General features: G+C 41.2%; 1 protein-coding gene across 2 annotated transcripts in view; it reads left to right on the top strand.

Moving 5' to 3' along the window:
* Positions 1–23,703, top strand: part of LOC148360572 (solute carrier family 22 member 7-like) — a 29,602-nt gene extending 5,899 nt beyond the window's left edge. For both annotated transcript variants that reach the window (XM_088342987.1, XM_088342988.1), the window contains 7 exons: positions 5,464–5,618; positions 8,081–8,249; positions 13,740–13,863; positions 13,934–14,043; positions 14,119–14,333; positions 14,405–14,513; positions 23,321–23,703. In XM_088342987.1, the coding sequence (XP_088199113.1) occupies positions 5,464–5,618; positions 8,081–8,249; positions 13,740–13,863; positions 13,934–14,043; positions 14,119–14,333; positions 14,405–14,513; positions 23,321–23,564 (1,126 nt within the window). In that variant the 3' untranslated portion in view covers positions 23,565–23,703. The remainder of the gene's footprint in view (positions 1–5,463; positions 5,619–8,080; positions 8,250–13,739; positions 13,864–13,933; positions 14,044–14,118; positions 14,334–14,404; positions 14,514–23,320) is intronic.
* The last annotated feature ends 1,876 nt before the right edge of the window (positions 23,704–25,579 follow it).

The following is a 25,579-nucleotide window of genomic DNA, read 5'->3' as shown; positions in this document are numbered from 1 at the left end:
TCTTTAACTCTGTCGTCTTTTATTCTTTTTGTCTCTTTACCCTGTGCTCTGTATTTATATCACTCTCTCTTTTTATTTCTCTTTCATTTCTATCACTCTCATTCGGTTTCTGTCCCTCCCTTTCTTTCTCTTCCTCTTTCTTTTTCTCACTCTATTTTTTTCTTTCTCACTCTCTCGCTTTCTGTTTTCCTCCCTTTCCTTTACTCTTTCTTCCTTTTCCTTTGCATCCATTTTCCTTTATCTCATTCCCTTTTCTCTCTTCATATATAACGATCACTCTCTTTTATCTCTTTTCCTTGCTTTCTCTTTTTCTCTCACTCTTTCGTTGTTCTGGGTCTCTCTCTCTACCCTTCGCGCTTTCTTTTCTCTTTTCTCTCCTTCTGTCTTTCTTTTTCTCTTTGGATTTCTTTCTTCCTCTCCCTTTCTTTTCCCCCTCTCTCACGACTTTTTATCTTTTTGTTTCTCACGCTCTCTCCTTCTCTCTCTTTTTCTTTCTTTGTCCCGCCCTCTCTCCTTTTCCCTCCCTCTTTCTCTTATTTCTTTATCTCTCCTTTTCTTTCACTTTAATCTACTAGTCCGGCCCCCGACAGAATGTTTGTTCTATTGTGTGGCCCCCGAGTTCAAATGAGTTTGACACCCCTGATTTAAGATTTAAAATTTTTTTTTAAATGAATTAATAACTTAGAAAGTGTGCCTCGAGATTTTTTTTCGACTAAAAAAAAAGTGTCTCAGCTCAAAAAAAGGTTGAGAAACACCGCTGTAGAGTGCAAAAAGCTCATTTCGCCAAAAGGAGACATTTTCAAGCCTGGAGCTTCCAGAAAGGCAACTTATTTCTATGGCAGATTTCAGACACAAGGCCACGAAATCAACAAAGCAGGAAGAAAAAACCCAACAAAGGAATCTCACAATCACTGAAAGAACATTATCATGATACCCCCCCCAAAATATTTAGTGTGTGGGAGAACCCGAGCCTTATCTGTTGTTGAGGATCACGCCGCCTTTGTTTTGGGAACCCGACGCCCGACTCATCGGCCGTGGCCCTTTCGGTAATCGGATCTTCCGTTATGGAGATAAATCCCGGCGAGAGTCGCCTCCCGTGAGAGCGGATGCTCCCGTGAACTGTTACGAAAAAAAAAAAACCAAGATGGAGCTAATTTAAGAGGCAGCGTGGTGCCATTCCGGGTTTATCTATAAAAACACTTTGAGGAGTTGCATTTTTTTCTCTCCTGAGCAATATTTTCGTTGCGGTTATATGCAAACAGGGTTGGGTAAAGTTACTTTAACTGGATTACTTTCAATGACTTTTGGATGACTCCAATACCAAATATGCTAATAAAAGACTAAAGAAACTAAATATGAATACAATGATGACTCACAACACGTGGTAAGCTTTCTCTCCTGGCTTTGATCTCTTTGATCTCCAGCAAAACTACTTTCAATGACTTTTGGATCACTCCAATACCAAATATGCGAATAAAAGACAAAAGAAACTAAATATGAATAAAATGATGACTCACAACACGTGGTAAGCTTTCTCTCCTGGCTTTGATCAAAACTAACATAAAATGCAGGGTTGGGTAGGGTTACTTTAACTGGATTACTTTTAATGACTTTTGGATGACTCCAATACCAAATATGCTAATAAAAGACAAAAGAAACTAAATATGAATACAATGATGACTCACAACACGTGGTAAGCTTTCTCTCCTGGCTTTGATCTCCGGCAAAACTAAAATAAAATGCAGGGTTGGGCAGGGTTACTTTAACTGGATTACTTTCAATGACTTTTGGATTACTCCAATACCAAATATGCTAATAAAAGACAAAAGAAACTAAATATGAATACAATGATGACTCACAACACGTGGTAAGCTTTCTCTCCTGGCTTTGATCTCTTTGATCTCCAGCAAAACTACTTTCAATGACTTTTGGATCACTCCAATACCAAATATGCGAATAAAAGACAAAAGAAACTAAATATGAATAAAATGATGACTCACAACACGTGGTAAGCTTTCTCTCCTGGCTTTGATCAAAACTAACATAAAATGCAGGGTTGGGTAGGGTTACTTTAACTGGATTACTTTTAATGACTTTTGGATGACTCCAATACCAAATATGCTAATAAAAGACAAAAGAAACTAAATATGAATACAATGATGACTCACAACACGTGGTAAGCTTTCTCTCCTGGCTTTGATCTCCGGCAAAACTAAAATAAAATGCAGGGTTGGGCAGGGTTACTTTAACTGGATTACTTTCAATGACTTTTGGATTACTCCAATACCAAATATGCTAATAAAAGACAAAAGAAACTAAATAGGAATAAAATGATAACTCACAACACGTGGTAAGCTTTCTCTCCTGGCTTTGATCTCTTTGATCTCCGGCAAAACGAACATAAAATGCGACAGAAACAAAATGAAAATAAATCCAAACAGCTTGCCAACATCATTTTTGCCCTTCCATGTATTCCGTTACACCCCAAGCCTGCACAAAATTGAGTCATTTTATTCATATTTAGTTTCTTTTGTCTTTTGTCCAAAAATACTGTGAAGTAATAACTAGTGGGTAGGCAAGGACATTGATATTGGAGACACAACGAGGTAACAATTTGGCCTTGTCGGGGGTCTTAACCCAAGACTTTGAAAACACAAATAGTCGGCATTCTTCAAGCGTTACTACGGTGGCAAATCCGAAATAGTAACCCCTGCTTGTTTTCGATGCCTTCGGACTTCTTATGGTCGCCGTGGAAACCAAAGCTATGCAATTGCAGCAGGCAAAGCCGTTCCAAATAATGTTATTTAGATACGAGTTTGATGATATTGTAGGGGTGGGGATTTATGCAACCTTGAATTTGTTGCAACATTTTTATTTGACTTGCAAGGTCTCGTGAAAAAGCGCTGCTGTGCCGTTACAACAGCTTCCGGTTGCTTTTTCACAGCGTTCGTTTCTAGTTAGCTTTTTGTAGTCGGCCTGTTTGGTCTGGCAACGAATCTTGATAATAAATTCTTTGAAAAGAGCCAAAGTCTCTTGGGAAATTAGGCAGATGCATTTGTTTCAGATTTAAGTAAAAAACAAATACTCCAATTTTCACTTGTGCCCTCACAGTCAACTTTTCTTTTTTTATATACAGTTGCCATGTCAGAAATAAAGAGGGCTGAAATTCTCACAGAAAGATTCTCTGAATCTCTCTCTCTCTTGTTTCGCTCTTTTTCATTCTGTCCTTTCTTGTTTGCACTTTTTTTGTTTTCATTCTTTCTCTATCCCTCTTAAATCCAGGATTCGTACGGGTGCTTGAAACCCTTGTAAATGCTTAAATTGTGACATATTTTAGGCGGCAGGAGGTAGAGCGCTCGTCTTGGGATCAAGGGATCCCAGTTCGAATCCCGGCTCGTCCGTGTTACATATCGAAGTGTCCTTGGGTAAGACACTGAACCCCTAATACCCCCAATAAGTAGGTTAGCGCTTTACATGGCTGCAAGGCCGCTATTGGGAAATGTGGAGCACACTGTAAAGCGCTTTGGGAAGTCTTGACGTGACAAGCGCTATAGAAATGCATTTCATTACAGGGTATTTTTTATTACTCAGGTGAAAACACTCATTAGTTGTGATTGCTTCAGCAAGGCACAACTACATTGCCAAGTGCTGTAAGCAATGCTAACTTCTTCATGCCCAAAAATTTTGGGAATGGCTATATTGTAACAACTTCATATTTACAAATTATGCTAATGGTTTCATGTTAATGAGTTATGCTAATAGGTACATACTAAAAAGTGATGCTAACGGCTAAATGCTAACTTTTTTATACTAAAACATTTTGGTAATGGCAATATTTTAAAGACTTCATATTTACAAATTATGCTAATGGACTCAAGTTAATGAGTTATGCTAATGGGTACATCCTAGAAAGTGATGCTAACGTGTAATAACAGTGTTATTACTACGTTATTACCATGAATGTGTTTTCTTGACACCAACCATATTGAATGGATGCATGTCAAAGTTCTCAGCGCGCTGGAGATACAGTATAGAATGTTTACACACGAACTAGGAAGAGGAAGCGGATTTCTTCTTCTGGGTGGATGCTGGGTGACTTCTCACAGCGCCACACGCCGGTAGTGGTGGAAAGAAGCACTACAGTATGGTCCTGTACTCGGAAAAAGGTGCACACGATACAAAATCTACGTTTTTCGTAACTCGAATGGTCGTGAGTAGGGGAGCGTATGTATTGTATATACGCTATATTGTACTATGTAATATTATCGGTCCATTACTTGTAGTAACATAGTTATAAATGTTTTCTTCTGTACATGAGTTGCCAGTGATCTGTAAAAACTTGTTTCGCACCTGCAGGGAATATTATTTTAACAAAAGTAGCAGGAAATTTAATTTAAATTGCTTTAAATTTTGTATACCAAAGAAAAAAGATGGACCTTATTCAGGCATTCTGTTATGATTTAGGTCAGTGGTGTCAAACTCATTTTGACTCGGGGGGCCACACGATAGAACAACCATTCTGTCGGGGGCCGGACTAGTAGATTAAAGAGAAAGAAAAAGAGCGATAAAGAAATAAGAGAAAGAGGGAGGGAAAAGAAGAGAGGGCGGGACAAAGAAACAAAAAGAGAGAGAGGGAGAGAGCGTGATAAACAAAAGATCAAAAGTCGTGAGAGAGGGGAAAAAGAAAGGGAGAGGGAGAAAGAAATCCAAAGAGAAATAGAAAGACAGAAGGAGAGAAAAGAAAATGCGAAGGGTATGAAGAGAAGAGAGAGAAAAGGAAGTTAGAGCAAAAGAGGTTAAAAGACACAGAGAGAGAAATAGACAAAGAGCAACAAAGGAAGAAAAAAAGAGAGACACAGAGAGTGAAAGAGACAGAGAGTGGGAGAAAAGGGGCAGGAGAGAGAGAGAAAAGGAAAAAAAATAAGTTAGAGCAAAAGAGGTTAAAAGACACAGAGAGAGAACTAGACAAAGAGCAACAAAGGAAGAAAAAAAGAGAGACACAGAGAGTGAAAGAGACAGAGAGTGAGAGAAAAGGGGTGGAAGAGAGAGAGAGAGAGAGAGAGAGAGAAAAAGAAAAAAAGAAGTTAGAGCAAAAGAGGTTAAAAGACACAGAGAAAGAGACAAAGAGATACAAAGGAAGAGGAAAGGAGAGAGAGAGAGAGAGACAAAGGAAGAGAAAAAGAGAGAGAGAGCGTGAGAGAGCAAAAGAGAGAAAGAAATACAAGTACAATGTCTTTGTTCGAGGCACCTTTCTTTGGCAACATCAAGTAGCCATATTTCAACCTGTAGCTTGTTTTTCTCTTGCGCTTCTCTGAGTGTTGTCTCGCGGGCCGGATTCAATCCCTTAGCGGGCCTGATTTGGCCCGCGGGCCGCCTGTTCGACACCTGTGATTTAGTTTTTTTATACACGTGTACGCAAAGAAAAGAACTACCTGAAACGAACGAATGAATGCCTCTTTCCAGGTTCGGGCGCAGGATCATGCTTTTGATGTCCTATCTCTCGGGAATGCTGTTTGGCCTGGCCAGCGCCTTCGCCTCGTCCTTCCCGATGTTCGCCGCGCTGAGATTCCTCACGGGTTTTTGCACCACAGGCATCGTCATCGTCTCTCTGGTTCTATGTAAAGAAAACACACACAAAAAGCATTTCGCATTTTCACAAAGCTACCATGAAAACTCTTCATTTAGTCGGAATTTCATACCTGTCGCGCTCCGGAGCTCCATGCCCTTAGAAAATGTCCTATTTTCTCATCTCATCTCATTAGCCGTACCGCTTATCCTCATTAGGGTCGCGGGGGGGCTGGAGCCATCTCCGGGCAGTGGGCATGGGACACCCTGAACTGGTTGCCAGCCAATCGCAGGGCACACAGGGACAGACAACTCGCTCGCTCATTCACACCTAGGGACAATTTAGACCGGCCAATCCACCTGAAATGCATGTCTTTGGAAAGTGGGAGGAAACCGGAGTGCCCGGAGGAAACCCACGCAAGCACAGGGAGAACATGCAAACTCCACACAGGAGGTTTGATCTCATGACCTCAGAACCCCCATTAAACATCTCATCTCATTATCTCATCTCATTAGCTGCACTGCTTATCCTCAGTAGGGTCGCGGGGGTGCTGGAGCCCATCCCAGCAATCATCGGGTAGTGGACACCCTGAACTGGTTGCCAGCCAATCGCAGGGCACACAGGGACAGACAACTCATTCGCTCAGTCACACCTAGGGACAATTTGGACCGGCCAATTCACCTGAAATTCATGTTTTTGGAACGTGGGAGGAGTGCCTGGAGGAAACTTACGCAAGCACGGGGAGAACATACAAACTCCGCACAGGAAGTCTGGAGCTGGATTTGAACCCACGACAGGTTCCCATGACATGAACTGTGCCGCACAAGCGCTAACCACTGCGCCGCCGTGGATGTCGTATTTTCCCTTACAAAATACAAAATAATCTTACACCGTATTTTTTTTTTTCAAACGTGTTTATTTATGTAGTTTAACATGTTATATTGTACATGTGTTTCCTTTTATCATATATATTGTTAATGAAGATTTTTTTGGGAGACACTGAGTTGCTAGACATGAATGAGGTTTATTATAAAAAAAGTTCAAACATGAAGTCGCTTGGACGTTCACTGTAGAAGGAAAAAATACATGCAAATAGAATTAAGTAGAATAATACATTTCCTATTACAAATTAATTCATTTTCTGCATTAAATTATTGTTGGTAATATACTGATTAAACTACAAACCTGTCTTTATTCATTTTCTCTTTTTCTACTTCCTTTTTTTCTTAACTTCTTTATACAACATCATCATTTGTAATATAATGCATCAAAGCAAGTGAGCCGTTGGAAAGCCGGCTCTTTTGAATAAGTTGAGCCGAAAAAGCCGCTTCTCTAAAAAGAGACGGACTTCCTTTCACTACACAACTACCACATGAAATCCGATGTTTTTTAAGACCACATGAATTTCAAATTTACTCGATCAAACCCGCCTGTTGTTTTCAGATCAGAAGGACTTACGGTGTTTTAATTCAGGTTCGGCCATTGCGACTTTATGATCCAAAGAAAATTCCAAACTATGTTATAATGTATAATTTCGCTTTGTCCACGTGTGATGGGAATAATGCATGATGGGAAATCCCCAGGCGGTAGACGCATGAGCACAGTAGCATCAAACCGCTCGCTTCGTTTGCAACGAAAAAAAACGATACCGAGATAGAGGCTACTGCGGCGAACTCCTTTGACTTAATTGATTTGCTGTTTGGTGATAATCGGTGTATACCGGATGGTACCGATAATTGACAAATTTCCGTTTTTCCGTACAGATTTCCTTGTACGTCGTACACGTCTTAACCACTCACTTTGTTTGCAACAGAAAAAAACGATACCGAGATAGAGGCTACCACGGCGGACTCGTTTGACTTAATTGATATGCCGTTTGGTGATCGTCGGTGTATACCGGATGGTACCCATCATTGACAAATTTGCGTTTTTTCCCTGGATTTTCTTGTACGTCGTACACGTCTTAACCGCTCGCTTCGTTTGCAACGAAAAAAACAATACCGAGATAGAGGCTACCGCGGCGAACTCGTTTGACTTGATTGATTTGCCGTTTCGTCATAGTCGGTGTATACCGCATGGTACCAATAATTGACAAATTTACGTTTTTCCGTACAGATTTCCTTGTACGTCGTACACGTCTTAACCACTCGCTTCGCTTGCAACAGAAAAAAACGATACCGAGATAGAGGCTACCGCGGCGAACTCCTTTGACTTAATTGATTTGCCGTTTGGTGATCGTCGGTGTATACCGGATGGTACCCATCATTGACAAATTTACGTTTTTCCCTGGATTTTCTTGTACGTCGTACACGTCTTAACCGCTCGCTTCGTTTGCAACGGAAAAAAACGATACCGAGATAGAGGCTACCGCGGCGAACTCGTTTGATCATCATTGACAAATATACGTTTTTCCGTACAGATTTTCTCGTACGTCGTACACGTCTTAAAATGCATAATAAACGTACTTTGTACGGCAAAAACTTACAGGTTGACAGGTATGGAATCTTCATGCAGGTGTGGAGTGGGTGGACATCAAGCACCGCAGGATGGTCGGCATCTTTGACAGTTTCTCCTGGACGTTCGGGAGCATTTTCTTCGTGCCCATCGCTTACCTCGTGACCGACTGGAGGTGGCTCACCATCGCCGTCACTTTGCCCGTGGTCTTGGGGATCGTCACATGGAGGTCTGTCATTCCCACTCCTATAAAGATATACGGGCTGTCAAGAGTTAAAGCTTTAACTCTGAGGTCCAAACCGTTTCGACTCGAGAGGGGATTCAGCTTAAAGGTGAAAGTTAAAGGAATGAAAAGTTAGGAATGAGTTAACTAGAAAATTAAGGATTTAAACATTAAATCATTCCCACTCGTATAAAGATATACGGGCTATCAAGAGTTAAAGCTTTAACTCTGAGGTCCAAACTGTTTCGACTCGACAGGGGATTCAGCTTAAAGGTGAAAGTTAAAGGAATGAAAAGTTAGAAATGAGTTAAAACAGGGCAAGCGTTCGACCTTTAAAGCATGAACTAAAAAGTTAAAGCTTTAAACCTGTTTTTAGTCGACAGTTTAAAGCAATAACTAGAAAATTAAGGATTTAAACATTTAATCATTCCCACTTGTATAAAGATATACGGGCTATCAAGAGTTAAAGCTTTAACTCTGAGGTCCAAACTGTTTCGACTCGAGAGGGGATTCAGCTTAAAGGTGAAAGTTAAAGGAATGAAAAGTTGGGAATGAGTTAACTAGAAAATTAAGGATTTAAACATTAAATCATTCCCACTCGTATAAAGATATACGGGCTGTCAAGAGTTAAAGCTTTAACTCTGAGGTCCAAACCGTTTCGACTCGAGAGAGGATTCAGCTTAAAGGTGAAAGTTAAAGGAATGAAAAGTTAGAAATGAGTTAACTAGAAAATTAAGGATTTAAACATGTAATCATTCCCACTCGTATAAAGATATACGGGCTATCAAGAGTTAAAGCTTTAACTCTGAGGTCCAAACTGTTTCGACTCGAGAGGGGATTCAGCTTAAAGGTGAAAGTTAAAGAAATGAAAAGTTAGAAATGAGTTAAAACGGGGCAAGCGTTCGACCTTTAAAGCATGAACTAAAAAGTTAAAGCTTTAAACCTGTTTTTAGTCGAGAGTTTAAAACGATAACTAGAAAAGTAAGGATTTAAACATTTAATCCAAGAGTTGAAGCAGAAAAGCATTTCATTCAAGATTAAACTACACAGTTAAAGATTTAGACCTGCTTTAACTCACGATTTTAACATTTCTTGAGTTAAAATTGACAAACATACAATCTTTAAAGCATTAACTCAAAAATTTAAGCTATAAACCTACTTTAACTCCTGAGTTAAAACCATTAACTTAAAAACTTAAAAGTTTTAAACCTTTAACTCAAGAGTTAAAGCAGAAAAACATGCCTTCAAGGTATTAACTAGGTTAGAGATTAAGACCTACTTTAACGCTTGATTTTCACATTTGCCTGCTCAAACGCTTGAGTTAAAAGCGTTAACCAGACAATGAAAGCTTGAAATCTGTTTTAACTCTTGAGTTAAAAGCATTAACAAGAAAATTTGAGCTTGAAACCTTTACCTCAAGAGTTAAAACAGGAAAACAGTCCTTTGAAGCATAAACTAGAAAATTTAAAGCTTTAAACCTACTTTAAATCTTAAAATTTTTAGTTAATGGCTTTAACTTAAGTTTTAAACCTTTAACTCAAGAGTTAAAGCAGAAAAACATGCTTTTAAAGTATAAACTAGAAGGTTAGAGATTAAGACCTACTTTAACTCTTGATTTTAACGTTTGTTAAAATCAAAAAACGCGTCGAAGCCGGGGAACAGACGGGAGCAAAAACAGGTGGGAGTCAGGGTCGAAAAAAGGCTTGCTTAGAGTAATCTGAGGTTGGCAGACGGACTGACAACAGGTGACAGAAAGGAGAGGTTTTAAATAGTGACAGGGAGCCTATCAGAGTCCGAGGCAGTTGGCGCCAAAGGAGACACAATTTGATGAAACTAATCTATTTAAAAACAAATGTAAAATATATAGCGAAGATATCTCTAGGTTTATTCATTCAGAAATTTAAAAAAAAATGGATAGGTATCCAGGATTGGCCCCATGGTCACATTTTTTAAACCAATTCGGCTCCTGACTCCAAATAGTAGCCCAACCCTAGTATATATGGTTTCTCATCATCATCAGCCGTACCGCTTATCCTCATTAGGGTCGCGGGGGTGCTGGAGCCCATCCCAGCAATCATCGGGCAGTGGGCAGGGGACACCCTGAACTGGTTGCCAGTGACCGAGAGACAACCATTCACTCGCTAGGGACAATTTGGACCGGCCAATTCACCTGAAATGCATGTTTTTGGAACGTGGGAGGAAACCGGAGTGCCCGGAGGAAACCCACGCAAGCACGGGGAGAACATACAAACTCCGCACAGTAAGGTCAGGAGCTGGATTTGAACCCACGACAGGTTTCCATGACATGAATTGTGCCGCCGTGCTGCCTATATATGGTTCCTACTTTGCACCCTTGGGTGGTACTAGAACAGAAAATCAAGAGAGGAAAAACTATACCAGTATCTGAACTTACTGGTATCAGTTTGAAACCTGTACCACAAGTCCAGCTTTAGAGATTCATAACACTCACCAGTTCTACAGAAATGATTATCCAGATTTGGTTTGAATCCCGCTTTATATAATCATCAACTGTAGCAGAGTTCAGTCAGGGAGCAAAAATTGGACTCTTTTGGCTGGTTTAAAGGAGTTAAACATCAATCTTATATACTTCCCATTTTTCTCAAAGGGACAGTGTGTAATAATTAGGTCCTTTCATTCAGTAAAAGAGAGCTTCACTACCTGGTGCGACTGACTGATGGATAAAGCAGCTTTTACGTCGAGATACTTTTTGTTACTACCGTAAATTCCGGACTATAGAGCGCACCTGATTATAAGCCGCACCCACCATATTTTAAGAGGAAAACCGATTTTGTACATACACAAGCCGCACCTGTATATAAGCCGCATGCGCCCACATTAAAAAAATGTAACACAAACACAAAATTAGCCCAAACCCGACTTCAAGTCCCTCGATTGAAACTAAAATGTCCTTCAGTGAAGTACACAGTCCAAAAATCACAAAATGAACGGAAAATGATACCGGTACTTAAGGTTTGATGCAGACCTGCAGAGTCCGGGTACCCGTTAAACGTAATCCAAGGAAAATAAGTGTATATTTCCAAAGGTAAGGGTGGGAAAAATATATATCCACTATTATCCGCCGCGAAAACAAACAGGTCTCACCTTTACCCCACTTCCCGTCACCCCCCCGTTTGTTCCGCCCCTCTTTTTTAATTCGCCCGTGCAAAACATATCAGAATAAGTGTCTCAAATAAATACATTACAAAAATATACAGTTGCAAATACATATTATACATGGGTTACACATATTTACAAAGAAAGACGGTACACCGAGAGAGTTTTCAAAGCTTTAGTAATAATAACAACACGCTAGCAACACGCTCGCAACACAGTAAAGGGGTCTGTTAAAAAAACATGCCGTACTTGTAAAAATCATGGTAAACCGTCCTCATCTTCCTCCTTAGAACTGAAGCCATCAAAGTCGTCTTTCTCAGTGTCGGAAAGAAGTTGCAGTCTTCCTCGGCGCATATATTCCACCGGCCTAAATCTTACCTTTTGTACTCGAGCGCCGCCGGCGGCCGTTAGAAAAATGACATAAATTGGCCGCATAGCTGAATAAGCCGCAGGGTTGAACGTTTGGGGAAAAAAGTAGCGGCTTATAGTCCGGAATCTACGGTAATATATTGTGTCCCTGTTTTAAGCACTATTATTTTAATTTAGTTTTACAGTTCATGTCATGGGAACCTGTCGTGGGTTCAAATCCAGCTCCAGACTTCCTGTGCGGAGTTTGTATGTTCTCCCCGTGCTTGCGTGGGTTTCCTCCGGGCACTCCGGTTTCCTCCCACATTCCAAAAACATGCATTTCAGGTGGATTGGCCCTGTCTGCCCTGCAATTGGCTGGCAACCAGTTCACGGTGTCCCCTGCCCATTGCCCGGAGATGGCTGGGATGGGCTCCAGCCCCCCCGCGACCCTAATGAGGATAAGCGGTACGGATGATGAGATGAGATGAGTATTACTGTAGTTGTATTTTTTGGGGATGGATGTCGCTGTATTTTGTAGCGCAAGTCGAAACTACTGCTAAAAAACAGAAGGGAGAATACAAACCATTACACACTGTCCCATAAATTCAACGTTGGTGTACTGTCAGTCGATTTTGTTTTAACACTGGACTGTAGTGCTGCTTTTAAGGTTAAAAAAATATCAAAAAAGACAATGCAGTGCCATCTAGTGGTCAAATATAAACACTGTCCCCCTTTAAAGCTCCATGGATGTCGCTGTATTTTGTAGCGCAATACGAAACTACTGCTAAAAACAGAAGGAAGAATACAAACCAATACACATTGTTTCTTAAGTTAAATGTTGGTGTACTGTCAGCAATGTTCCCTGTAATTTTCCTTACGGGTGTGAGCGTTCACACAAAGTCGGTGAGCAACGCTTGAAACAACAGTGGGCAACGGCAATCCCAAGTGTGGCAACTAATCCATTATCAAACATGTCCAAAACCTGACATCAAGTTATATTTTGCGGAGTTTCCGGAAATACAAAATTATTTTTCACTTTTGAAGGAATTGACTAATGTACTATTGCAATGGCTGTACGGCCTAAAAACGTTGTTTGTTTTTACAACAAATCTTTCACCAGATTTCCATTTCTTTTTTTTCCTGGTATCTTTTGTCGCATAATACTAACATTTTGGGGGGCTTATTTAGTCGGTTGGATACAGAACTGTATTCAATCACTTTTTTTTTTGTGGAAGTACAATGTTGGCAACAAGATTGACTTGATAGAATTATTTGAATGCAACACAAACTTTATTTTATTTTTACCTGTGTTTTCTCCTTTTTAAAAAAATCTCATTTTGTTAATTTTTCCCTAACTTACTTTTTTCTTGATTTTTTGTTCTCTTACCTTTTTTCCTTTCTTGTTTTCTGGCTTTTTTTCAGAATTTTTCCTGCTCTTTTTTTCTCTCATTTTGTTTCTTCTCAGCTTTTCACTGCTTTTTCATTTTGGTATTTTTTTTCTTTTTTGCTGTATTTCCCCCCCTTCCTTTGCATAATTTTTACATATTATTTGGTCACGTAGTGATTAAAGAAGCAAAAACAACCTGAAGAGCCGTTTGGGACCCGAAAGAGCCGGTCCTTTTTAGTGAGCCGAGCCGAAGAAGCCGGTTCTCGAAAAACTCTACTGACTTTACTCAACTTTGTTCTATTTCGACATTGACTTCAAAATACCGCATTTAGAACACAACGTCTGGGGAACCCTTGTATTTTGACCTTCATGCACTGTAACTTTGATTTAATTCGCTTCTTAATTAGCAATTTCCAGCCCTGATTTTTGTGAGCCGGCAAGATTTTCTTGTGCGCGGAAAAGCTCTGGGTAGTGCGCAATTGCGCACACACGCAGCTTAGAGGGAACATTGACCGTCAGTGATTTTTGTTTTAACCCTGGGCCGCTACGTGAAAATTTGAGTTCTGTTTTTGAGCTAAAAAAACCAAAAGCCAGATTGTGAGCGCATGGTTTTTGTTTTTTGGCAGGTGGATGCCCGAATCGGCCCGCTGGCTGATCGCCAACGGCAAGCTGGAGGAAGCTTACGCGTGTCTGGCCAACTGCGCCAAAATGAACGGAACCGAAGACCTCTATCAAAGATTCCAACCCGAAGTCCGCATCGTCCAAATCACGATGCCCTTCCCGTTTTAAGTCTCTTCTCACTTGGGTCTTTTTCTCCCAGACGCTGTCCGCCATCGTGATGCCAGAAAACAAAGGCAGAACGTATTCCTACCTGGACTTGATGAGGACCCCCAAGATGAGGAGACTGTCCCTGTGCACCGGCGCCCTCTGGTCCGGTTGGCTCCTAGCGACCGTCGGTTCCGTTTTTCTGGGCTTTTGGGTCACAACCGACTTCTCCTTCTGCAGGATGTGCATCGCCATCGCCTTCTACGGCCTCACCTTCAACATCGCCGGCTTCGGCCTCAACATCTACCTCACGCAGTTGCTGTACTCTTCGGCCGAAGTGCCGGGAAAGCTCTCCGTTTTCTTCCTCCTGGACCGGATCGGCAGGAAGCCCACCCAGGTGGGGATGCTGAGCTTGCTGGCCGTCTCGCTGGGGATCAACATCGCCGTTCCCAAAGGTTTGCGGTTAGCGTGTTTAGCAACGGTCGTTGTCCCAGACACTGATTCCTGTCATTGGCCGACCGCTCAGATATGGCCACCTTGAGGACGACGGTGGCGGTGATCGGGAAAGGATTCGCTTCGGCCTCGTTCGGAACGGCCGTGCTCTACTGTTCCGAGATGTTTCCGACCGTGGTCAGGTGAGCTGGCGAACAGAAAGAGAGTCCTATTACAGCAACTTCCAACCTATTTCAAGCTTCGAGATACTTTTTTATACTAAATATCGCAAAGGACACACAGTTTGATATCATCAAAATAACGCAAAGGGCACACAATTTAATATCAATTTCCTAGATGTTTCCGACTGTGGTCAGGTGAGCTGGCGAACAGAAAGAGTCTTATTACAGCAACTTCCAACTCATTTCAAGCGTCGAGATACTTTTTGTTACCAAGTATCGCAAAGGACACACAGTTTGATATCATCAAAGTAACGCAAAGGGCACACAGTTTAATATCAATTTCCGAGATGTTTACGACCGTGGTTAGGTGAGCTGGCGAACAGAAAAAGAGTCCTATTACAGCAACTTCCAACCTATTTCAAGCGTCGAGATACTTTTTGATACTAAATAACGCAAAGGACACACAGTTTGATATCATCAAAATATCGCAAAGGGCACACAGTTTAATATCAATTTCCGAGATGTTTCCGACCGTGGTCAGGTGAGCTGGCGAACTGAAAGAGTCCTAGTACAGCAACTTCCAACCTATTTCAAGCGTTGAGATACTTTTTGTTACTAAATATCGCAAAGGGCACACAGTTTAATATCAATTTCCGAGATGCTTCCGACCGTGGTCAGGTGAGCTGGCGAACAGAAAGACTCCTATTACAGCAACTTTCAACCTATTTCAAGCGTCGAGATACTTTTTGTTACTAAGTATCGCAAAGGACACACAGTTTGATATCATCAAAGTAACGCAAAGGGCACACAGTTTAATATCAATTTCCGAGATGTTTACGACCGTGGTTAGGTGAGCTGGCGAACAGAAAAAGAGTCCTATTACAGCAACTTCCAACCTATTTCAAGCGTCGAGATACTTTTTGATACTAAATAACGCAAAGGACACACAGTTTGATATCATCAAAATATCGCAAAGGGCACACAGTTTAATATCAATTTCCGAGATGTTTCCGACCGTGGTCAGGTGAGCTGGCGAACTGAAAGAGTCCTAGTACAGCAACTTCCAACCCATTTCAAGCGTTGAGATACTTTTTGTTACTAAATATCGCAAAGGGCACACAGTTTAATATCAATTTCCGAGATGCTTCCGACCGTGGTCAGGTGAGCTGGCGAACAGAAAGACTCCTATTACAGCAACTTTCAACCTATTTCAAGCGTCGAGATACTTTTTGTTACTAAGTATCGCAAAGGACACACAGTTTGATATCATCAAAATAACGCAAAGGGCACACAATTTAATATCAATTTCCTAGATGTTTCCGACTGTGGTCAGGTGAGCTGGCGAACAGAAAAACAGTCCCATCACAGCAACTTACAACCTATTTCAAGCGTCAAGATACTTTTTGTTACTACATATCGCAAAGGGCACACAGTTTGATATCAATTTCTAAAATAGAAACTTAGCTAGACGGCTTGCTAAATAGCTTAAAAAGTAAATCGATCATTAGCTAGAAAGGGAAACAACTAAAAAGGAGCTAGCTTAAAGAGTAAAAAATAGCCAGGTAGAAAGCTAAGAAAAAGCTTGATAGCTAGCTAGAGGCTAAAAACTAGCTTGGTAACAATAACAAAAAATAAAATGTTATCTAGATAGCATGAAAAAAATGTAAAAAGCTAGATAGATAGCTTGCTGACTAGCTAAAAAAGGTAGGACGATAGCTAGCTATAAAGCGAACCGGTTAGCCAGACTACCAATTTTTACTTACTTTATAAAACCCATAATTTTGAATTTGTTGTTGTATTTTCTGTAAAATAAATCAATTCAAAGACATTTGTTTCATAAATGAATAATTGCTAAAAAATAGTTATCAATAATTGAAGGATTTTTTTGGTCCATGAAACCAATAAACACAAATTTTTCGAAATTTCTAAATAAAAACTTGTCTTGTTATTACTATGTTATTACCAAAGTTAAATATTAATAATTAGGGTTAAATAGACTCAGTCAACCCAAAAAAATAATTCTACTAGAAAATCCCAATGACCTAGCACTGGAGAGCTATTTACAGAACAGGTCCTCGTGCAACTCAGTTGTCCTGTATTACTGCACTTTATCGCAGTTTTCGCTACTTTTTCATCATGCATTGTGTTCTATATTCTGATTGGCTAAGCAGTCGCCCGCCCCTTTTCTGCCTGTGTCTCAATAATAACATCAATAATTACCATGCACTGTTCACAGATCCCCTAACCCAGAGTTTTTCTACCACTGTAATTAATTATAGTTACTGACTACTTCTTCTAAAAAGTAACTGAATTACACTATAGTACAAGTAACTAGTTAGTAGGGAAAGTAACTATTTTCATTACTATAGAAGGAAGTTATGTGTCCAAAAATTTGAAATTTCCTGAGCAGTATTCGAGTCAGCTGAATAGAGAAGAACAGACAGGTAGTTGTGTTATAAAACCTTGTAATATTTATTTCACCTCACCAGCAAAATATTCATCCAATACTCGAAGTGCAACAAAAAAAGTAAAAAATATAATAAATCAACAATCAGAGGTGATAAATATCAAGCGAGTTTAATACAGTAAACTAAATTTAACACTCACAGCCTGAGACAACTGGTCAAGTAGATAGCGAACTGTACTTCGAGTATTTTGTTCACAACAAGTCAACGGTAAAACAATATCGTAAATATAGTGTGTTTTTCACTATAATTTACTATCTTTAGTCAGACAACTGCCCAAGTAGACCTATGCTACTGTACTTCAAGAATTTTCACACAACAAAAGTTAACAGTTCAACAGTATAAAGTGTGTTTAATACTGCAGTGTAAAATTGATAAATCATACTCAACCTGGAACACTGGTCAAGTAGAAATAGGCAACGCCACTTCAAAACAGTAAAACAATATAGACTATGTGATGTTATGGGCTTAATACCATAAGAACTACATTACCCATAATACCACATATGAAGCATCCAAGATGTGTCCTCTAATTGTTAGTGGCATGACACTAAACGTGCATCCATGCCAATGCGCCTCTTCTCAAATTTTGACCGTCATTAAGGGTGACAGCGGAAAAATATTATCACACTGCGCCTTTAAAGCGCAGAGCTCTTCTTGTACAGGGGACAGCGTTAAAAGTGGAAAACATGCGGAGGAGAGATGCGCCGGAGTTTTGCATTCGAGCATAGTTCTCCAGGCAGGAGTTCAAACCTGAGACCCACCACTTCACATCACAATATATGACCTTGTGGCGTTCGAGGCGACAACTTGAATCCCGTTTTTTTTAACGACCTGATACGACAGTAACGTCCTACTTGAGAACTCATACCAGCTAATCTTCCTTTTTATCGTTACACCCCTAGTTGACACTAGAGCTGCATGTGGCTCCTGAAACGGGTTGCAGACCTCTGCTTTAGCCGATAACACAGCGAAGCAGCAAGACCATGAAAAGTGAACCCCACTATAGTGAGGATTGACTATTTTACTGCTATTAATCTAAAAAAAATTAAGTCCTATAATACAAGGCAACTATAAAATATATTTAAAATCTTTTTTTTAAATATTTGGATTTTGATGAGAGATACCAAACATGGCATCATTTCTTAAAAGCAACCCCAAAAAGTAGAAGTGAGTAATTTTTATGATAATTTATCTGTATGTACTATTATCCCTTGTTTTTCTCAAGGGTTACATTCCAAAAATAACATTTACCGTATTTTCCGCACTATAAGGCGCACCCTCCAAAAATAGTTTTTGGTCCTATATTTTCCATACATAAGGCGCACCGGATTATTAGGCGCTACAATGGGAACGTCGACAAAACAGTCAGATAGTCAGTCCAACTAATTACCCCCTTAACATTCCTAAAGCTTGCAAAGAAGCAAATACGTGTCTCAGAGATGTACGGAAACAGAGTCTGTACGATGTCACCAATCACTCAAATGCAGCCTTCCAAATATCATTCGGAAGGTTAAAGTCTTGGGATCCAAGAAATGCCAACCATTCCTTAGTTTCTATTTTCTTTTTTGCTCGCAACTTAACTGTGCATATGACAATAAACACGTGGAATTGAGTTTAATTTAAAAAAAGACCCATCACAGAAACATCAAGATCACTCTGAAACAAGATACTGGGAAAATATATAGCCGGAGTAGCTCACCGAAGTCGTTGCGTTCAATAATAATGTGCAACCATGGTCCTGTTAAATCCGTGAGTGTAGTAAATACAGGAGAGTCAAATATTTACAAATACAGAATAGTAAAAAATGTTTTCTCTATGCCGTAGTGCAACCCAACGTGTGATTCACATTCATCTTTTTCGGCCAATTACAGGCTTTGTTTCGCCCCTTTAGCCTATGCGAGCCTGTAAATGATAAAAAGGATCCGCCCCCTTTACCTCCGAATACCTTTAGCCAATAGTGACTGATTCAAATGATGATTGACACATTGGTTAGGAAATGAAACGCTGGTATATAAATCCCAGCATACGCCGCGGACTACTTTGCCTTCGGGGGAAAATCGAGTCGGCGGCTGCTTGCCTTAGTTGCAAGACTTTGCGACTTAATATGGATCCATATATAAGGCGCACTGTATTATAAGGCGCATGGTCAGCTTTTGAAAAAAATAAAGGCATTTAGGTGCGCCTTATAGTGCGGAAAATACAGTATTTAATTATACAGTGAAATACTCACAATCTATAGAAATCAGATAACAAAACCTTTTTATTGGGCCCAACAATCACTTAACAAATAAAAGTACTGTATACTATACCTGTAAATATTTGTGTACTGTAATCCCTTTTCTACACTAAGCAGCCTGAGTGCATCACGGGGTGAAAAAAAAAACACTGCAATGCATTATCCCGGATGGCATATTGGCAGAGTGCACAGTTGTGGCCGCCATCCATTATCACTGGTCGGCGATTTATTTTTTTGGGTAGCTGATGCGTTATTGTGTCCTGTAAAATGAACTGCACCGTTTCGGCCACAATCTATTGTCTCCAGTTTACGAGATTAATTAATGTCATGCATGACATTTTTTTTTCATCTCATCTCATCTCATTAGCTGCACCGCTTATCCTCAGTAGGGTCGCGGGGGTGCTGGAGCCCATCCCAGCAATCATCGGGCAGTGGGCAGGGGACACCCTGAACTGGTTTGCCAGCCAATCGCAGGGCACACAGGGACAGACAACTCGCTCGCTCATTCACACCTAGGGACAATTTGGACCGGCCAATCCAGCACGGCGGCGCAGTGGTTAGCGCGTGTGCGGCACAGTTCTAAGGTCTTGGGAACCTCCTGCGTGGGTTCAAATCCAGCTACCGGACTTACTGTGCAGAGTTTGTATGTTCTCCCCGTGCTTGCGTGGGTTTCCTCCGGGCACTCCGGTTTCCTCCCACATTCCAGACATTTTTTTTTTCCCATCTAAAATGAACAGCACCCTTGCGGCTGTGATCCATCATCCCCGGTCAACTATTGCTGAGAGCAGGGCCCAGCAGAGAGCTTTTTTTCACAGTCTGCGTCAATGACATGTGCCATTGTGGCCTGCCTAAAATAAACTGCACTGTTTTAGCCATGATTCGTTGTCCCCAGTCGACCATTGCTGATAACGGAGGCAAAGAGGGCAAATTTGTCATGCATGGTGGTTCTTTCCTTCCTTTATCAAATGACAAGCACCCGTGCAGCTTCGATCAATTATCCCTGAGCGACTATTGCTGTGAGCAGGACTGGCAAATCACACACTTTTTGGGCCTGGTGGGGTTTTTTTGTTATTAAGGTATTTCCGCTCAAAATGAACTGAACTTCTGCGGCCGCAATCCATTATCCCAAGTCAACTATTGTAGAGAGCAGGGGCTGGCTGAGTACATTTTTGTCACGCCTGGCAGATTTTTGTTGGCGTTTGGCCCACCAAAAGTGAACTGCACTCGTGCGGCCGCGAGCCGTTATCCCCAATCCCATATTGGTGCGAGCGGGACTGACAGAAGGAACTTTAGTCGGGAAGGGGTGGGGGTATGAAATGTGTCTAGTGGCATAAAGACTAGAGTAAGGGACTCACGAGAATTCAATAATACCTAAAAGGAACGGGGTATCATCGTCACGTTGGTTGAATGGTAAGCGCGGCCGCAGCACAGTTCTGAGGTCATGGGTTTAAATACAGCTACCAGCGTTCCTGTGTGGAGTTTGCATGTTCTTCCAGTGAGTTGAGTGAGTTTCCTACGGTTACCTCCAACTTTCCCAAAAACATGCATGTCAAGTTGACTGGCCGGTCTAAATTGTCCCAAGGTGTGACAGAGTGAGAGAGTTGTCGAAGATAGCTGCGATGGGCTCCAGCACCCCCGCAACCCTACTGATGATAAGCGGTGCAGATAATGAATGGATAGGATACTTATTCGTACAGGCCATTTCACTAAAATTAGACCATAACAGCATCAGTTTGAAATCGAAACAGTCACTTTTTGATGTTCCTGGATGCTGAAATTCACGTCTTTGGGGACAGATCAGGTCTATTGGACTTTGAGTGGAACCAGGCGCAGCGCACTTAACCGGGGTATACAGCAGGAAGCAGTTCTAATCAAATGCAGACCATTGACTTTTTGTGGCCCACTTAAGTATACTGTACTGTTTTGTACGTGATCAATTATCCCCAGTCGATTATTGCTTTGAGTGGGACCAAGTAAACACATTAGTCATGTGTGGTGGCTCTTTTCCCAGTTCTTTCCGCCGAAAATAAACATGTGGCGGCTATTATCCCAGTCAACTATTGCTATGAGCAGCAGCAGGGATGATGCATTGTTATGAATGAGAGGAGGGGTTCTCTTGCGATTTTCGTGCATCAGGTGGGGTTCAAGTCCCATACCTGTCAACCTGTACGTTTTTGCAGCACAAAGTACGTTTATTATTCATTTTAAGACGTGTACGACGTACAAGGAAATCTGTACGGAAAAACGCAAATTTGTCAATGATGGGTACCATCCGGTATACACCGACCATCACTGAACGGCAAATCAATCAAGTCAAACGAGTTCACCGCGGTACCCTCTATCTCGGTATTGTTTTTTTCCCGTTGAAAACGAAGCGAGCGGTTTGATGCTACTGTGCGCATGCATCTGCCGCCTTGGATTTCATGCGGTAGTTATGTAGTGAAAGGAAGTCCTTCTCTTTTTAGAGAACCGGCTTTTTCGGCTCAACTCGTTAAAGAGAGCCGGCTCTCAAACGGCTCGCTTGCTTTGTTGCATTATACAGTGGGACCTCGCTACTTCGCGGTTCGACGTTTGCGGCTTCAGAGCTCCGTGGTCTGTAATGGTTAAAAAAAATAAAAATAAAAAAAAAAGGGGGGGGGGTTTTGTCGTTTTTTGAAGGTGCGTCGCTACTTTGCAGATTTTCACTTTTTGCGGGAATCCCCTTCGGCCGACGACCCTAGCACGGCGCGCCGTTCTCGTTTCCCGGTGCGCGGTTTTGGTGCGGCTTCCGCTTCACCGCCCCCCTAACCCCACAGGTCCCCCCTACCCCTTTCCCCCGCAGCCGCCCGTCCGTCGGCCAGAGCCATCGAGGGCCGTGTAGCGCCATGTAGAGCCATCGCGGCCCGAGCGGGAGACGCCGGGTGCCGGTGTTGTGCCCAAATCCGACTCCCGTACAAAATCCTCCCCCCCTCGCATGAACGCGCATTCTGCTGCACTTCCGACAGGCCGGCCTCCGCGCCGAGCGCCCAACCCGCTCGGCTTGTCGCGGTGTCGTGCGTATCGCGCCCGAAAGCACCCGCGCCGTGGGTTAAGGGCTCACTCGCGACCCTAATAAGGATAAGCGGTGCAGATAATGAGATAAGATGAGGTTTTTTTTTGTTTTTTGTTTTTTTTGGGAAGGGGCGTCGCTACTTCGCGGATTTTCACTTATCGCGGGTGGTTTTGGTCCCCATTAACCGCAATAACCGAGGTCTTACTGTATTACGAATCATTATTGTTGTATAAAGAAGTTAAGAAAAAAAGGAAGTATAAAAGGAGAAAATGATAAAAGACAGGTTTGTGGTTATCCCTTTAATCAGTATATTACCAACAATAATTTAATGCAGAAAATGAATTCATAATTTGAATAAGAAAATGAATTATTCTACTTAATTCTATTTGCATGGATTTTTTCCTTCTACGGTGAACGTCCAAGCGACTTCATTTTTGAACTTTTTTTATAATAGATACTTTATTCATCCCCGCAGGGAAATTCACATTTCCAGCAGCATCCCTGCACTGAGAACAATACAATAATAAAGCAAAAAGAATACAATATACAAATACCCAATGTGACGTGCGAATACCCAATGTAGCGTGTTATATAGAGTATCTAGATCGTGCTACACAAAATACACATTGCAATAAAATACGGTAATATGCAATGTAGGGGGTGTGGTTTAATGTGGGCCTTTACTCCGCCGGGTGGAGTTAAAGAGCCTCATGGCATAATAATAAACCTAATTCATGTCGAGCAACTCAGTATCTCACAAAATGTTAATTAACAATATATATAAAGAAACACATGTGGAATATAACATGTTAAACTACATAAATAAACACGTTTGAAAAAAAATATGGTATAAGATTATTTTGAATTTGTAAGGGAAAATACGACAGTTTGTAAGGGCATGGAGCCCTGGAGCGCGACAGGTATGAAGTCCTCGTTGATCACGATAAACGAGGGACTATAGTAATTTTTACAAACACCTGGTCTCTTGGGGACCATGTCACAATGCAAATCAGTGAAATACTAAAGACTATGAAAAGCGAAACCAAGGGATTACAGAATTAATAAAACACGTACCGTGCTTTTTTCGTGGCAGGCAAAACGGGATGGGCTACAACTCGTCGATGGCTCGAGTGGGCGTTGCACTCGCTCCTCTGATTCTCCTCCTGGACCAGTTGTGGAAGGAGCTGCCCCAAATCGTCTTGTTTTCTGCGGCCATCTTAGCGGCCCTGGTAGCCACGCAACTGCCGGAGACGCGAGGATGTTGCCTGCCAGAGACGGTAGAGGACGTCGAATCGGGGGGCCAAAAGAACAAAGCGGATCTTGTCGGTTTTACCTGAAACGTTACCTCAGTGGAGAAATTCTCGGCCGCCGTGACAGTGGACCGACAGGCATGAAAAACCTCAGTTCCCTTTTTTTTTTTTTTACCTCCGGGGATAAATGCAGCCTAAGGCCAAGTATCAGGGATCAAATAAGAGATTTGTTTTTCTTAACTTTGATGTTCCACTTGAATGCAATTTTCGTATGCGTGTAATTCAAAGGATTGTGATTTTTGTGTCTTGGATTTTGCTGAAAAATAAAATATACATTTTTCTAAAGCTAAAAAACAATTCTTTCTTCTGTGCCATAAATTCAATATACAAAACAACCACTATTTACATTTTGACCTCCTAAGACCCCAGCTTCTTGTTTAATGAGCATTTATTTTCTTGAGACAACTCTGAAAAGTTGCCTGCCCCATTTTTCACAACTTGAAACACAATAAGACTAATCGTAAAAAATAATAATAATAATTAAAAAAAACATTGTTGCAAAGCATTAAGGATTGATAATAAGAATATATAACAGAATAACACTTTAAAATGAAGTTCATTATAAATCTACTTATAACATTCGTTCATCGCAGTTTTCCGTTTGCCATCATGTTTGCATTGCATTGTCTGCTACAAGCCACTTGACACTCTTTCCACGATGCTTTTATTTTAAGTTTACGTTTTGTAGCGTCATACATTTGGTCAACTTCTTTTGAATCTTCTGGGGCTGTTTTGGCTTGATTTAAACCACTTCTCCATTTTTCTTGTGTTCTTAGTGGGTCTACTTTGGAAAATGATATTGACCTTATAACACTCGGGAAAGTCCGGAAGCACGAAGTTATTCTGATTTGCTGCAGAGTATGCAAATTGCCAAATGAAGCGAAATTCCGAAATCTCCAAACCGAACGAAGATTTCGAAATCGGAATAAAGCAAACGTTTGATTTGAAGGAAAAATTTCTTGAAAAAGTTGTCGGCCGCCCGGGTGGAGACGTCTTGTAAGTTGTACGCCTGACGTAAAAGATGCACGCCCCGGACGTCTGGGCAGACGTTATTTCAGACTCTGCTAATGCTAACAGCTGTCTAAACGAAGCTAGCAACTAATAGCCAAATAAACAAAACTAGGCGCTAAAATTATAAAATAAAACCATACAATTTCATCATACTTTTAAAACATTCTGTGGCCCCATGCCCATGTTTGTGCCACTAGTTTGTTGTTCCTCAGTAAACCACACTTCCTTCCTGCGCGCTGCTTAGGTGACACCTAACCAAATATGCACATATTAGCCGAACCTTAATTTTATCTTGTAGTTTTCAATTTGGCTTATATATACACACACACTACAAATATTAAACAATATAAAAATTTTAATATAACATCCAATCCTTTATATCTGGTTGCTTGATTGAGGCTCTATCTTTCTCAATGCGTCAAAGGGTCTAGTTTCATGTACTGTGTATTCCGGACTACGAGCCGCGACATTTTTCTACATTTTTAACACTGTGGCTTACGATACGATGAGGCTTCTTTGTTTTCTCGCGAGGCAGATAGTGTCGCTGGTGACTTCGGACTTGCAGCTGGCCTAGAACTGGATAGGATTAGCAGATTTCTCATCGCGATGGTGGGTGATGATGCAATTTGATTTCTGCTCAGTGCTCTGAATGTCAAAGTGAATAAATTCAATGAGGCGCAGGTAAACGGCGGGAGTAACTATGACTCTGTTGTTGCCAAATACCTCTTCAAACGATGAGTGACTCCAATGAATGTATTGACGAGATTTCCACCATCGAACTTGGTAAGCTAAACCGCAGCTGCACACTGACCAACACTACCGTTCTACAAGTTGGACTACCACTTGTCTCCCATTAAAAACACCTACCAATTCAAAAGAATATGCCCCTAAACGACAAAAAAGAAAGCCTGACTCGGGACGAGTATTTTAGTAAACGGCTGCTTTATTTTGAAATGAGACCAAGTCTTTGTGTGTGATTACTGCAACAACGATCACATTCGATTTCTGTTTTGGAAAAAGCTCGACACAAG

The sequence above is a fragment of the Urocampus carinirostris genome, chromosome 8 (genome assembly GCF_059441175.1).
Source record: "Urocampus carinirostris isolate Australia breed hairy pipefish chromosome 8, RoL_Ucar_1.0, whole genome shotgun sequence".
Taxonomy (NCBI): domain Eukaryota; kingdom Metazoa; phylum Chordata; class Actinopteri; order Syngnathiformes; family Syngnathidae; genus Urocampus; species Urocampus carinirostris.
This window is presented reverse-complemented; position numbering and strand designations above follow the sequence as displayed.